Source organism: Heptranchias perlo, chromosome 26 (genome assembly GCF_035084215.1).
Source record: "Heptranchias perlo isolate sHepPer1 chromosome 26, sHepPer1.hap1, whole genome shotgun sequence".
Taxonomy (NCBI): Eukaryota; Metazoa; Chordata; class Chondrichthyes; order Hexanchiformes; family Hexanchidae; genus Heptranchias; species Heptranchias perlo.
Window position 1 is genome coordinate 14,578,854 of NC_090350.1, and position 17,012 is coordinate 14,595,865.

General features: G+C 38.9%; 1 protein-coding gene across 1 annotated transcript in view; it reads right to left on the reverse strand.

Annotated features, from left to right (window-relative positions):
- Positions 1–17,012, reverse strand: part of LOC137342515 (glutamate receptor ionotropic, kainate 3-like) — a 363,766-nt gene that overhangs the window by 3,661 nt on the left and 343,093 nt on the right. The window contains exon 14 of the mRNA XM_068006438.1: positions 639–864. Coding sequence (XP_067862539.1) covers positions 639–864 — 226 coding nt within the window. The remainder of the gene's footprint in view (positions 1–638; positions 865–17,012) is intronic.

Sequence of the window (17,012 nt, forward strand, 5' to 3'; positions counted from 1 at the left end):
AATTATCTAAAATTTAGCACGCAGTTATACTACAGGTGGCGGTTTTTGAGACTGGTACCATCTTAGAGCTGGCAGGCTCTGCTTGTACCGCCAGCTCTGCATCAAGCTCCGTTATGTTGGTTAAATATTAATGACAATAAAGATCTGATGGGACAATTGGCCCTTTACCAAGATTGAAGAGGTTGCAAATGAAGTTTAAAAGGTTGTAGGCAGCGAGTCACGAGGGAACCTTTTAAGTTGGCTTCACACTGGTTACAGTTATACTGATGCTGGTGCAAAGTCATAGCACTGTGTGGGGTAGTCTTGTGCCATTTTCCTATATTCAATTTGGACAATGACTGCTCTGGAGTTATACCACAAGTTTTACATCAGTACAAAAAAAGCTAAAACTGCTTTGCATTGACTTGTAACAGGCTGGGTAACTAACCTATTACCAATTGTGTTAAGTTAAATAGTAACTGTCGTAAAACATTAAAGTACAAGCATTTATTTATCTACTTGATTATTAATTACAAGATTTCAATAAATAAAAAAGAATGAAATGGGCTTTTTAACGTGGTGTTAACAGACTGATTCTGCCCGACTGTGCACTAAAGGCTGGTGAGGTAATTTTTCTTAAAGAAGTGACAGTTTCATACCAAGGGGAGTTCCGATACCGTAGCCTTTCGAATCCATGTGACCTCCGATTTGGGTCAGATTGCAGTTCCTCTGGGTGACGTACTCAATGGTGGTAGATTCCATTAAAAAGGCATAATCGGCGCCAAGAACTCGTTGGATTCCTTCCTCGTTGGACTTAACGAACGCAGTTTGCTGCCTGCTGCTCATGAAAGCCCACATCTTCTCAAAGGTGGAAATTTTTGATCTCTGTTGCGAAAGGAACAAAGGATTTTGTCAGTGTATCATGTTGAATTATTTAATCATCTGGTGAAGTTCTTCAGAACAGTTTGGATGTGTGTACAGTGCAGATACGCACACTTAGGGCATCAGAATGATACCAAATAATTCAACAGTTAAATGCCTAGAACTAAGGACCAAAGATTCAGCTCCAGTAACAACAAACGGGTCCTATCGCTGTTCAGGAGCTGATAGCCGTTTGATCTGTAATCACAGTGAGCAAACCTGTCTATATTCTCCTTCCTATTTCAATCTTCTCTCTTAATTTAAAAAAAAATTTTCTCTCTCGCGGATAGTTTCTTCTTTTTCTATTTCTTTAGATTGGATGAGGTATCGCTGGGTGTCCAGCATTCCTGAAATTGTACCCGGAGTCAGCCCCTTCAGCAGAGGAAAGGGGTGGGAGGGAACTTCGATTATTTACCGATCACTAGAGAAAACTGACAATCAGAGTCTCACATATAAAATGCATTGCTAGTTGCTCAGTCAGTAGTATTGGAAAAACAAAATTCTTCAGCTCCTTGTTGGTTGATACTAGTATGCATGGCTCTCAGTCAGTCTTGTAGTGAGGATACACTGTAGAAATGTATCTTATTAGCTAGAGTACAGAAGGACCTGTGCTCGATTCCATCTATAACATGGCAAATGCAGCCTCTAACAACACTTATCTGCTAGTTCTTACACATCCCCCAAGGCCAGCAAACAAATGGATTTACTGATAAATACTAACAACCTGGCCGTTTTGGTGAACACAGATCATAGATATCCACTGGAGAATCAATTGAGAACTACAAAACTCATTTCAAAAACCTTTAACCACCTGATGACCTCGTGACCTCTGGTCACTGGTCTGATTTGAGAACAGAACCCATGAGAAGCATTAGTCACCAGCTACTGCGGTAAGCAAACATGAACGTACGATGCCCGATGTTGGTCTACTCATCCAAAATTTAGGAGGCAACAGTTGCACCCTAAATTCAATTGTATTTAATTGAAACTTTGCATAATTGGAGAAATTAATTTACTCTTGTGAATTTAGAATTGTTCTGCCAAGAAAGTCAACTTCAGTAGAGTAATCTGGAATGTAGACAGCATTGTCTCATTCAGGAAACTACATGCATTGGAAAAAATGGGGCCTGTCATTTTTTTTTCAAACTCGTAAATGCCTCTTACGAGTCAATTTTACTGTGACATGGTCTTCATGTACATCGATGTAAAAAGCGTAATATTATCTTAAGTGGTAGCGACCAATCTGACAACAATCTAAATTTTTCCAACTGGTGGGACAGTCCTGCAACTTGGCAAGTCAAAAAGAAAACAAATGAGAAACCTATTGGTTGGCTGTTAATGCCTATTATGGATGGTTGTTTATTGCTCATACATAATACTGTTTTCTGTGAGGTCAACTACCATTATTTCAGCAGAGGCCACATCTATTTGACTGGGATTCCTGCAAAGATGATAAAATACTATTTTATGGTGCCTTATGGCAAAACTTTTAGAAATGTGTTATTTTACTCTTGTGCAGTATAGAATGGTTTCTGGTTTCCAGGTCACATAGCACAAAATAAAATGCTAAGAGACCTAAGCAATTGGCTAAAATAAGACAACTCAGTACAAACAAACTGAACTGATGCCATTCAGTAGCTGGATCTGAGCTCTACAGGCTCCATTGCAAAGTCACTCTTTTCTCTTCCCCCACCCCTCATCCCGTCACATCACACAACCCTGCTCCCATGATTTTAGACTGTTAGCAAAATGGTGATAGATGGAGAGACAGGCTGGGGCAGCTTAGTAATTTGCCCATTTATTCCTCAAAAATGCAATGTCCCATTGTTGTTTTCCAATTGCTGATTAAGTCCTGGTAAATGTGCAGTGATCATATCACAGTTTTAATACTTCATTCAGATATGACCACAACATCAACTTGGCAGTCAAGGCCCAACGTGACACCCAGTGTTGAATGAAAAATAAAACTGGCCCCTCCTAAATCCTAAGTACATATTGGTAGAAAAAAATAGACAAGTGTGAGTGATTCCTGAGCAGTAATCTGATTTGGCATTCAGAGCTGTGAATAAAAACTGCAATCTGAACCCTCAGCGAGACTGAAGCCAGTAATCACTTGGGGAGTATTCATTACAATTGTTGAAGTCTTTCAGTGTGATTATTAGTTCATAGGAAATTCCTTTTGTTTATTATTTTAACAAAGGCATTAGCCTGTTCATTTTAATTGGGTCGGTTCACTGTTTAAACAAAGCCACTAAGAAGTTTCAAACTAGTATTTTACAGTGAGATTTCAACCCCAATATGTTTCAATTTATCTGTGCTTTGAAGAACAGTTGGATTTAAAGGCAAAGTGTCCTCATGAAATAGTATTTGATCTTCTCTTCACCTAATTGTGAAGACATGACCTAAACATGTAAGTTTGAATGGCATAATCACATTGCTTTTGTGTGACATGTATTTGGTGATGCATGGATCTTTTGGCTCCTCCTTCACAGATAAAGGATAAAAAAAATTCTAACCAGGCTTTTTTTTTCATAAAAGTAGATGCCGTTTTAAAAACTGAATCACGTTCCACGTAGTGGATATGTGGTGACATGGAAATAGTCCTCTTATTGAATGGATGAGCAACTATTGATAATTCATGAGTGACAAATCACACTGGAATTACAGATGTCTTGAAGCAGAATAAATTGGTTATACTGCTTCCCACTGTGTATACTGTTTGTGCCAATCATGATTAACAGATAACAAAAAAAAATTCTTTTTCATGTTAATCCGTCATTCCCACAAGAACTATTTAATTGTAAAGGGTGCTTTAATTATTTGTGTGATGAATTTGTTCCGGCAACTCGCTTGAACCTCACTGCTCGGTGGGCTGTGATGGAAAGGCAGATTTGAAAAGGAAGCAGACAGTGGCAGTAACATTTTAATAAATCAACTTTATCATTGGATTGAAGCTTTGAACGATAAGATCTAGTCTGGCCTGATTTCCCCCTTTAACCGTATAATACTGCTATTTATCCATTTGTAATATTAAGGAGAAACATAGTGAGTTATGATCTGGAATGCACTGCCTGAAAGGGTATTGGAAGCAGATTCAATAGTAACTTTCAAAATGGAATTGGATATATATTTGAAAAGGAAAAAAAAATGCAGGACTATGGGGAAAAACGGGGGGAAGTGGGACTAATTCGATAGTTCTTTCAAAGAGCCGGCACAGACACTATGGGCCGAATGGCCTCCTTTTGTGCTATATGATTCTATGATTCTAAACTTGTAAGAGTTAAGTTTATCAATTGCAATTCACAATTCACATTTTTCTCTCCCTCCTGCTGGTGCCTTTAAGCATCTCGCTTCCAAAAGAATCACATCTCTCACAATCGGGGTATTTATAGAAGAAATAAATTTTTCCGTATTTTTATCTTTCAAAAAAAAATGAGATTCAGAGCCGAGCGTGAATGGAGAGCCTTGATTTAAAAGGAACTAGGAGGAAAGATTGGTGCTGAGCAGTGCTTGAGGGCAAGCAGGCTGCGAACAGTACAGAATTGGAACCAGAGCAGGTCAGGGGTAAGTCGGTGGCTTGCTCATAGGCTGTTTGCTGCTATAAACAAGACTTCCAATTAGTGCTAAATTACGGGCAGTCTTACACTGCAAACTGATACTTGCTGGGAATTGGGCGAAGGCTTCCTCAGTTTAAAACAGAAACTAGGCACCTCAAGGTGGCAAATGTTTTGAATCTGAGTAGGTTCCTCATGCTTAGTCTTCAAATTAGCCTCATATTTCAGCACAAATTTACAGGACAAAAATAGATCCTGTCGAGGCCAAGACGGCAGTGGTGAGAATGCCTATCTTCTTGTACTGATGACAATAATCTAGCACTGACTTGGAGATGATCAGGCAACCTCCTGGAAGCAAGCATGTCTGGATTAGACAGGAGATAAGGGCAGCAGCAGAGTTTGTGATATATTTTAAAAGATGAAGGTGGGTTTGTTGTATGAAGATTTTGCAAGTTCAGTATCAAACCCTTTCATTGGGATAGATACAGAATAAAGCTCTCTGATCTGCACCTGCACCAAGGCGACATTTCTGTTTTCCACACCAATCATTCTTCTGGCCTTTCTACATTGGATTGCTCTTGATGGCAAGTAACAATAGTCCTGGCATCAGTCACACCTTTTAATGAGAGGGCCACAATCTCCAAAGACCCAAAGTTTTATGGATCTCGTGAGTGTCTATCAGGTGTCCACCTAATACTGTGGAATTAGTTCCCCTCCCTTTTAGCTGTGAATCATGAGTCTTCATTGGAGCAATGGCAGGAAGTAAGATAAGTAGCAGCAAACAGTGCCGAGAGGTCACAGATCGCTGAGCAGCGCTCCCTTGGGACAATATAAAGGATTGTAAAAAAAACATTGTGGTCCATTTGGTCAGTCCTACATTAGAGAAAACTAGAACTCAGAAAAAGGAGGGTTTAAATTTTTTTTCATGATGTCTTAGCATTCCCTTGGGACATTTTTCTATATTGAAAACACCACATAAATGCAACTTCTTGTTGTTAAATGTGGAGTTTTTACTGCATTTTTTCCCAAGAAAAAAGATTATCTTTTTTCACCTGTTTTGAGCCTGAATGATATTAAGCTCTGTTAAAACCAACTATATCTAGGACAGCATAGATGCAACAGGCTGATGGAGTGACAGAACAAATCTACTCATTCATTTAGAGTGAGACTTACTTATTAATGAACACTGCTCCATGTGTTTCAATGGATTTGTGATGTTTTTTTTCTTATAAATCTCACTTGTAACATTTTCTTGATATTATTAGCTTTGGATAACAGCAATGTAAATTCGTCATTGTCAATTTTACTGCAGTCCGACAGTTATTCCACTGGCAAGAAATCTGCACATTGAGTACTTGGAATAAACAAAACCGAACAAAAGTGCTTTAAATTTTGAAGTTTAGTCTTGTAAATTGGAGATGAATGGCCTTAGTTCTTCAGGCCAATTTTCTGCTCTCCCCATTTCTTCTGAAGACCTAGATTTCTTGTTGGAATATTTTTAAGTACCTTCTTCAAGTCATCATTTATTCTTATATTATTGTTCTCGGGATGTGGGTATTTACTGCTCATCCTTAGTTGCCTCAAGTGTATCAGTGGACTGATTGACCAGAGGAGCATCACAACTAAGCTCAATTCCATCCCTTGCCCGGTGAACACATCTGCACACTTCCAACAGGGGTCATAGGATAATAATCAGGAATGGGTACCCTGGCTGACGTTTCCCTCCCCAACCTAGGGGCATTGAGGCCAATTTTAGCAGCCCTAGGGAGATCAACTAACTCACCACAGAATGGGAACAAACCTGGGACCTTTCTGTTGTACAATTCAACTACTCACTTGAGCCATCAATCTTTGTTTGTTTGGTTGGTCGAGCATACTCGCCTCAAACAAGATACAAGTGAAACTGCTAATCTGGCACCAATTGTTGCCAAACTGTGGCACTTTTGTACTGTAGACTGGTATCCTCTAGCAATTCAGCAAAGATACCCTACATTACAAAATAAATCATATGCTATTGTTAAAGGGAAGAGCTATTTTGAGCTTCGAGAATGCAATAAATTGGGACACAGCCACAGGAAAAATTAGTTTTAATCAAATAGTTATTGAATGAAATGATTGTGCAGTCACTGTTTTTGTAAATTCTATGGCTTATGTTGTACATAAAACGCCTATCGGCAGAGCAATGCTCCAGATGAAGTTAAATAAACATAAACAAGCATGGCACCTCAGGTTTTAAATGCTAATTATAATTAAAATATTCAAACTCCAAACCCTGGAAGAGGAATGTTTGATCATTCTGCCTTGAGATATTTAAGTTTAAAGATTTGTATTTACATAATGAATCTCTAATTAACCCGCTGTTTTTTATGGCCACCTCCAATCACGGTCTTTGATGCAATGGGAGCCCATTCAATTCATTCCACTGCATAATTATTTTTACAAATCATAGATACCAACCTGTGTAGTAACTTGGTTAGTCCTAGCCCTGTTGACTGGAGTCTTTGAACTACAGGAAAGGACTAAATGAGTCAACACACAGTACAAAAATGCCCCTAATTTGGCACCAAATTAGCAATGTCACTCAGCATCAACAAGATGGACAATGGAAGATTGTTGCACGTGCATTACAGGGTTCTTTCCTGAGGTTGGGAGTCAGGTTTAAATGAGAAAGAGCTTTACTCTGTATTTAACCATGCCATATCTGATCTGGGTGCTTGAAATGGAAAGTATTCTTCAGCTCGAATGTCCCTCACCTTGCTGAGCACAAAGTCAAGAATAAAAGGAAGGCCTCATGACTAAATAATTTTCCACGCCTCAACTATACTGGCTGGGAAACTATACAAGATCCCCTCACTACCATCTCTCAACTACAAGCATGGGTAATGTAACAGGTAAAGTTACTAGACCTTCTTGCTCAAGTATCAGCTATACAAGGGTCATGTTATTTGGTGCATCTCCTGATTAGTGGTATCCAGTGAAATCCCAAGAAGGATCTCAATTTTTCCAATAGCTACCTCTTAATTATGGTAGCTTGTGCCATTTAAACTTAGTTGACCAGATAAAAAGAATGAATGCTGGTTGAAGCCCAGAAATCTTTACATCTTTTAATGTTTCTGCATTTGGTGCTGGGAGAGGGAAGTAGAGGAAGTACCCAGGGGGTCAGTCCCCAAACACAACAAGAACAGGCAAAAGACTTGTCTTTGTTGTGTTAGATAGCCATATCCTACAATAAAAAGATAGTCACATTAAGAGTTTTATAAAGGGAAAGGATTAACCAGGAGCGCAGAATATTTCAGTTTAATTGGGTGATTTATTCAAATTGCAATCAAATATTAAAGCTTGAACAGTCAGTCTGCTTAACTGTTTGAAAGTCTACATGGAAATCATCATTCAGCTCAATGATTTAAACTCATTTTCAAAGAAATATAGAAATGTCACTGGTTGCCCTTTAGATAGTGCTAGATTGGTTTATTCCACTCAAGTTTTCTTAGTTGGAGTACTAGTGGACAAGCTTTGACAGCCTGAACAACCTTTTCTCATCCTTGACTTTTTCTAGTGCTCCTAGTTATAAATGTTCTTTACCTTCTCCAGTTCTTTTTCAATAATTAAACAACTAAATTTTTCAGTTGTGGACATTCACTTCAATCCCTTCCTCTGTTTCCTATAAAGTTCCTGCCCTTCTTTAGTCTTTTTTTTACCATATCATCTTAATTAGAATGCATTTTGAAGTAGATCACTGTGGTTTTATTTTTACCCATTACATTCAATGTGAAGACTTGCATTACTCATACAAATCATGTCAATGGAGCTTGGTGCATATGCATCATTTTTCATAAGAATAGAAGTATTCAATAAGAAAAGGCCATTTGCCTATTAAGGTCACCCCTTAGCCTTCTCTTTTCTAGAGAAAAGAGCCCCAGCCTGCTCAGCCTTTTCAGTTCTGGCATCATCCTTGTGAATCTTTTTTGCACCTTCAATGCCTCTATTTCCTTTTTATAATATGGAGACCAGAACTGTTCACAGTACTCCAAGTGTGGTCTTACCAAGGTTCTATAGAAGTTAAACATAACTTCTCTTTTTTCAATTCTGTCCCTCTAGAAATGAACCCCGCTGCTCGGTTTGCTGAATGTGTATCCCTAGATCCCTTTGTTTCTCTACCCCATTTATACTTTTATTATTCAAGTAGTATGAGACCTCTTTATTCTTCCTACCAAAATGGTACCACCTCACACTTACCTATATTGAAATTAATTTGCCAATTACATGCCTATTCTGCAAGTTTATTAATGTCTTCTTCTATTTTGTCCATTCTTCCTTTGTATTAACTCCACCCCCCAATTTGGTGTCATCCTCAAATTTTGAAATTGTACTTCAGATCCCCGAGTCCAAATCGTTAATGTAAATTGTGAACAAGAGTGGTCCCATCACCATTCCCTGTGGAACACCGTTTCCCACCTTTTGCCAGTCACAGTTAACCCCTACTCTCTGTTTTCTGTTTTCTGTTTTGTGGCCAGTTTGCTATCCATTCTGCTGCCTGTCCCCTGACTTCACATGCTCTGACCGTAGTCATGAATCTATTATGCGGTATCTTATCGGATGACTTTTGAAAATCCAAATATATTAAATCTGCTGCATTACCCTTGACTACTCTTTCTGTTACTTTTTCAAAGAATTCATAAGGTTGGTCAAGCAGGACCTTCCCTTTTGAAATCCGTGCTGGCTACTCCTTATTATATTTTTGGTTTGTAGATGTCCAATTACATCTTTGAGTAAACATTCTATTATCTTTCCTACCACCGATGTTAAGCTAACTGGTCTATCATTCCCTGGACTTGTTCTATCTCCCTTTTTAAATATAGGAATCACATTAGCTGGCGGCAGCCCTCTGGTGCTATTCCCTTTTCTAATGAATTTTTTATAAATGCAACAGTGCCTCTGCTATCTCCTCTCTAACTTCTTTTAATATGCGCAGATGCAATCCATCTGGGCCGGGGTTGTATCCTCTCCAAGTTTGATTAGATTATCAATTATCTCCCCCTTCCTAGCTTAAATGTTTTTATGTCATTTTTGTTCTCTTCTTCTAATGTCATGCCCACCTTGTTAGTCTGCCTTTTGAATATTGAGGCAGAGTAACTATTCAATATTTCTGCCATTTCGCTGTCACTACCTGTGAGTTTATCTTATTGCCCTATCCCTACCCTGATTCTTCTTTTGTTAATTATGTGTCTGTAGAATATTTTGCTATTTCTTTTTATATTCCTTGAGAATTTAATTTCGTAGTTCCGCTTTGCTTTCCTAACTTTTTTCTTACTTCTTTCCTAACCTCTTCTTATTCCCTTTTGTCATCCTCTCCTTTATTGTCTACGTACTTTTTCTTTAGTTTCAATTTTACCCTTATCTCTTTATTCATCCATGGCGTTTCATTATTCGCTAGTTTGTTCTTGTTTTTTTGAAGAATATATTTCTCCTGAACTCTATTGTTCACCGTTTTAAATATTGCCCACTGCTGCTCTATTTCTTTGTCATTTTTTTTTCTAGTTTACTTTCCCTAGTTCCATTCTTATCACCTCAAAATTAGATTTTTTCCAATCTGCTACTATGGTTTTCATCTTACTTATGTCTTTCTCAATCATTATTTTACACCTTGTTATGTTATGATTGCTATTGCCTAGATGTTCCCCTACACTTACTTCTGCTCTAGTTTATTTCCCATTACTAGATCCAACAGTGATTCCTCTCTGCTTGGGCTTCTTAAGTACTAGAAAAGAAAGTCGTCCTGTACACACTGTAAAAACTCCATTCCCTTTTTCCCTTTCCCTATCTCTTCTTGTCAGTTTATTTGGGGGTAGCTGAAATCTCCCATGATTGTTATTCGATGTCTTTTACTCACTTCATAGATTTGCCTGCATATTTTTTCTTCCACTTCCCCTCCACTATTAGGTGGATAATAGACTGATTGATCCCTTCTTATCCTTTGTCTTAATCCATATGTATTCTGTTTCTATCTTAATGTTACTCATGTCTCTTTTTTCTACTGCCATTATGTTGTCTTTAATTAGTACAGCTACCCCACCTCCCCTTTCTTCTTTCTCTATCCTTTCTAAATACGTTATATCCTGCAATATTTAATTGCCAGTCCTGTTCTTTATTAAGCCATGTTTAAGTTATCCCTATTACACCTGGGTCCTCGCTAAGAATTATCACCTCCAGTTCCCCAGTTTTGTTTTGAATGCTGTGCACATTGCTGCACAGGCTATTTCATTTGTTTTTATTAATTGTTCCCCTTACTTTATTTTTAACAGTCATTTTATACTTATGTTCTATAACTGTATTTATCCCCTGAGGGTTTATGTTACCCTTATTCCTTTCCCTGGTTTGACCTTTACTCTCACCTCCTATTTCTTTTATCTTCAGACTTATGCTATTTTCACCAGATCCCTCCCCCCATCTAAAGTCCTATCCACAGCCCTATTTATCTTCTCCGCTCGGACACTGGTCCCATTCCGGTTCAGGTGGAGCCCGTCCCAATGGTATAGCTCCTTCCTGTCCCAGTACTGGTGCCAGTGTCCCACAAAATGGAACCACTCCTTCCCACACTGGTCTTTCAGCCACATGTTCACCTTCCTGATCTGTTCTTCTCTATGCCAATTAGTACATGGTTCGGGTAGTAATCCTGAGATTACCACTCATGAGGTCCTTTTTTTAAATTTAGTTCCTAACTTCTGATTTTCCCTTATCAGGATCTCCTCCCTTTTCTTCCCTATGTCATTGGTTCAACAGTATAAGAACCAAAGTAAAGGCACAGAGTAAACAAACCGACTAAACAAAATCGATTAAAGTATCAGCACTTCCATGACCCAAATTTACTGTCTTCAATCATCTGTATCGAAATGTGGCTGTTGTAAATTCTAGCAATTTTCCTTTATATGTACTGCAAAAATGAATAAATAACTCTCCCCCTCCCTGAACGCCACCATCACATCCAGTTCAGGTCTCTGATTCCTTTCCCATCCTATCCCAATGTTTATTGAAATGTTGCTGGGTATGAACAAAGCACTATATATTCAAAATCTATTCGAAGCTGCTTAGCAATGCTGGTTGGGGGACTGATGAAGCAATTGACATCTTCTATTCTGAAAAATGAGGAAGGCAGAAAGCCAACATAAAACTGTAATACACTTAAAAGAAAAGCAGAGCGATTGTCATCAGTGATAATGATAATAGTATTGGTTCACAATAAGTTGGGCTCATTATGACCCAGCTGTTGTTTTCACAATCTCCTCACCTCCGCACCCCTCCCCCCACAATTTTTGCCCTTTCTTTTCTAGCTGCAAATAGTTCCATGGGTGTTGGTAGGCCTCCAACAGCTCAGCCATTCTTCATTTGTAAGCTTAGGCAGTGAGTGCTGCAGGGTATTTGTACAGGATATTACAACTACAATGCACACTTTCCAGGAAGAGTTAGCAACCAGGAGTGGGAACTCTGTCTGTTTTTATTCATCCTTTCATTGCCTAAGGGCACTGAGATCAAGCTTAAATCAGTGTTATCCGTCAAGTAAATAAGCTAACCTTCTGGCCTCCTTGATGTTTCTAATACAATAAATGTGTCTTGCATCCAATGTCCAGTTATGATCCCAGTGGGTTAATTATATGCAGCTTAAAGCCAATGTTCAGTTTATACCAGAAGACAAGTCAAAGAAATCATGGGATGTCTCGTCAAGAATAAATGTAAAGGTAACATGGTGCAGAATGACAAAAAAAATCTAACTGGCAAAAAAAAGAAAACCTCACATATTTTGCACCAGTGAGAGAAACTAAATGCATTAAGTTGCAGAAAGTGTCCTGTGGGATGTGCTGTCAATAGATCAAATGTCATTGTATCCTCAGTAAATCTCAGAAGAGTGTGGCAGCGGTATGAGCAATACCAAGTTTAAAAAATAATCTTTTGCTCTACATAATATATATCACTCCATTGAGTTATTTTAGTTCATTTAGAACAAAAGACTTGTTTACTCGCAACCTTGCAATGGAGTATGTAGTCCACGGACTGAAGCTTACTGGGGCAGGAGTTTAACCTTTTCATAAGCCATGACCGATGCTGGTGTTGGGTACCTGTTGTAAAAGATGTTTTTAAAATGGCTGCCTTGGTTTGAGTTACTGTGGAAACCACTCTGGTGATCTTGTCATGACAATGTCATTCTACTTCATTAAAGTGACTTTATGTTGCTGTCAGAGCATCTCCACTCACCAGTTCTGAGTTAATGTCCTGCATAGTTCTAGGGCTTATAATAACAGCGTTGTTGGACTGGTATCTTATGCTGTCTGGAAAGGTTGCGATTTAAATTTATCTCAAGATTGCACACAGAGCTGGAGATTAGATGCCATCTATAAGTTAATGAAGTACCAAATCTTGTGCACAAATGTACCCAGCAAATGAATGTGAACAGAGAGTTCGAAAGTCAGCCGTTGCTTAAAATTATATGATATTGGATATTGTTGACATCACTCTGTCTCGTCAATGTTGATACAACTGAAGTGAACATACTTGAAATGGATTTTGTATACTCTTGAATGACTATCCCCTCCTGGTTATGGGCGGGTGGGGGGGGGGGGGGCGGCGGTGGTGGTGCAGAGACTTGGCATTCTGTTCATCTTGTTCTCTCTGTTATTGTTGTGGTCCCAGTTGGTTCATTGGATGGGTATTTGATCTTTACAGCAGAAAGTTGTGAGTTCCAGCTTCACTTACAGGACGTTGAGGTCATAACTAATATTGGCCCGTGGTACTGTGGTAAGGGGTTTCAGCACTGTTGGAAGGACCATTCTTTGGATGAGATGTCAAATCAAGGCACATTCTGCCTCTCCTGATAAGAGATTCCAGATCTCTATCGCAAAGCCTACTGGCCAACTATAGTATCCAACACAATAGACTGCAAAGAACTCTGACCTGATATCTAAGGTAAATGGATGTACAATCTTAGATTTAATCTGCTTAATTATACAAACATCTTTAATTTCAACTCCATGGATAAGCAGATGACAGGAGCTTCAAGTGCAATGTTGTTTATTTTAGTTCTAGCAACATGACTCTTCATTCATTAATTGTCACATACTAAAATAGCAAAGAAGGGGACAGACAGCATTTGCACCCTCCTCTTCCTCCCCTCCCCCTCTTCAATCTCAATGCAAGATAGAGACCCACAGCAAAATAATTTCCTAGCACCAGAGAGTAAATATATAGTGCTGAACCTGTACCGTGCACCACCCAGTCCTGAGGTATTAGTTGGCTGTGGAACTGTAGTCCTGTTTCATGTCTCTGCTATGTTTGTAATGTACTAACAGTACTGTATTGTAACTAGCTCTTATGAGCTGAATCAGCAAAAAATCATATCATTATATGAAACGAATGAGTACATTGTACTTTTCATCTTTTTGGCACTGCACATTAGCAGTAGAAATTACATAGATATCAATAAATCAAGTGTATATAATTGTTTGAATAGCCACCAAACTGTAATTTACACGTTACCATGGTCTTTAATACTTTTCATAGGCTTGGATTCACACTGAAGCATTTTTATTTTCAGCAAAAGCTTTGTGAATAATACTTTGATGGGATGTTCTGAATTGTCCATAATGCAGACTGCTAAAGAGAATTGCAGGCACGATAATCCAGGTCTCTTTGGGATTTTTGGTTGGATTTAGCTTCAAAAGGTCTGAAATTAAGCTATTCTAAATTGATGTCCAAGGACTGAATGGTTAAACCATGATGAACAAGTCCACATGCCTTGTGGTAGACTTTTTCATCCCATCTGTGTAACTCAACATGATGGTGGTTGTTACCCATACTCCTTGGCATGTGTCAATCAGTTGTGCAGAGTTATAAACCAATTTAAATTCCTCTAAGAAAGGTAAGTAGTTGACACCATTTTGTCTTGAATGGACATATCATCACCATAAGGTAATTTGTCCCTCAATTCATTAGATTATTGGAAATCAGTAAATGTATTACCATTATGATTTTGTATAGCCCCAGAAATTGGATGCCAACCACCAGGTAAGGATGAAAACTTTTTTTTTGATCAGTTGAAGGAGAAACTTCAGTCACTCAGAGTAGCGAAAAGAAAGAAAGAATTTGCTTTAATAAGAACATAAGAACATAAGAAATAGGAGCAGGAGTAGGCCAATCGGCCCCTCGAGCCTGCTCCGCCATTCAATAAGATCATGGCTGATCTGATCGTAACCTCAAATCTAAATTCATGTCCAATTTCCTGCCCGCTCCCCGTAATAGAGCAGCTTATCTGGAATTCAAAGCAACCGATTGTATGTGAAGCACTTTGGGATGTCCCGAGAGATACTATATAAGTGCAAATTTGTTCTATCTTCTCACATCTTTCAGTGATGTCCAAAGCCCTTCACGTAGAATAAATTACTTTGAAGTTCAGTCACTGGTGCAATGTAGGTGAACCTGGCAGTCATTTTGCACACAGCAATGTTCCACCATCAGCAAAGAGATGAATGAGTAGCTAATCTGTTTTTGCTGCTGTTGATTGAGGGAAGAGTATTAGCTTGGAGAACTTCATGCTCTTCTTTGAATAGTACCATCAGATTTTTAATGTCGACCGAAGCTGGCAGGCAGGCTCTTGGTTTCCCATCTCATCTGAAGGATGTCATTTCTGACAATGCAGAACTTCCTCAGTCCTCTACCAAAGTGTCAGGAAAAATATTATGTGCTCAAGTTCTGGTGTACCATAAAGGAGGGGGATAGTCAAAATGGTGCTCTATTTGCAAAGTGATATTTCATGTATTGTTCAAAGGGCAGAACATCTCATCATATGGCTATTGTCATATGTTTTTGTTCTCTTTTCACCCTTCCTCTTCTGAAGGCAGCACCTTATGCTGTATTACAGTGGCAACCCTTTCAGACTTCACTCAAGTGACCATTCATACGAACATATGAATTGAGAACACGAGTAGGCCATTCGGCCCCTCAAGCCTGCTCTACCATTTGATAAGATCATGGCTGATTTGATTGCAACCTCAACCCTACTTTCCTGTCTACCTGCTATAATCTTTGACTCCTTTGTTAATCAGGAATCTATCTAACTCAGCCTTAAAAATATTCAATGACCCTGCCTCCACCGCTCTCTGGGCAAGGGAGTTCCACAGATTCACAAACCTCAGAGAAAAAATTTCTCCTCATCTCAGTCTTAAATGGGAAACCCCTTATTTTTAAACTGTGGCCCCCTAGTTCTAGTCTCTCCCACAAGGGGCAACATCCCTTCAGCCTCTACCCCTTCTAGTCCCCTCAGGATCTGATATGTTTCAATAAGATCACTTCTCATTCTTCTAAACTCCAGTGTATACAGGCCCAACTTGTCCAACCTTTCCTCATAAGATAACCTCCTCTTCCCATGAATCAGTCAAGTGAACCTTCTCTGAACCACCTCCAAAGCAATTTTGTCCTTCCTTAAAATGGAGACCAAACTGCACACAGTATTCTAGATGTGGTCGCACCAATGCCCTATACAACTGTAGCAAAACATCTCTATTTTTATATTCCATTCCCCTTGCAATAAATGACAGCATTCCATTTGCCTTCCTAATCACTTGCTGTACCTGCATACTAACCTTTTGTGATTCATGTACGAGGACACCCAGATCCCTCTGTACCTCAGAGTTCTGCAATCTCTCTCCCTTTAAATAATATACTGCTTTTCTATTCCTCCTGCCAAAGTGGACATTTTCCCACTTTATATTCCATCTGCCAAATTTTTGCCCACTCACTTAACCTATCTATATTCCTTTGCAGACTCCTTATGTCTTCTTCACAACTTACTTTCCTACCTACCTTTGTGTCATCAGCAAATTTAGCAACCATACATTCGGTCCCTACATCCAAGTCATTGATGTAGATTGTAAATAGTTGAGGTCTAAGCACTGATCCCTGTGGCACTCCACTCATTACATCTTGCCAACCTGAAAATGACCCATTTCTGCCTACTCTCTGTTTCCTGTTAGCTAACCAATCCTTTATCCATGCTAATATTACCCCCTACACCATGAGCTCTTATTTTGTGTAGTAGCCTTTGATGTGGCACCTTGTCAAAAGCCTTTTGGAAATCCAAGTACATCACATCCACAGGATCCTCTTTATCCACTTTGCTTGTTAGTTCCTCAAAGAGCTCTAATAAATTAGTCAAACATGATTTCCCTTTCACAAAGCCATGTTGATTCTGCCTGATTGCATTGAGATTTTCTAAATGCCCTGCTATAATCTCCTTAATAATAGATTCCAGTATTTTCCCTATGTAGATGTTAAGCTAACTGACCTATAGTTTCCTGCTTTTTGTCTCCCTCCTTTCTTGAAGAGGATTTATATTTGCTATTTTCCAATCTGATGGGACCCTTCCAGAATCTAGGGAATTTTGGAAAATCAATACCAATGCATCTACTATCTCTTCAGCCATTTCTTTTAAGACCCTAGGATGAAGTCCATCAGGACCTGGAGACCTGTCAGCTTTTAGTTCTAATATTTTTTTCAAAACCCTTTCCCTGGTGA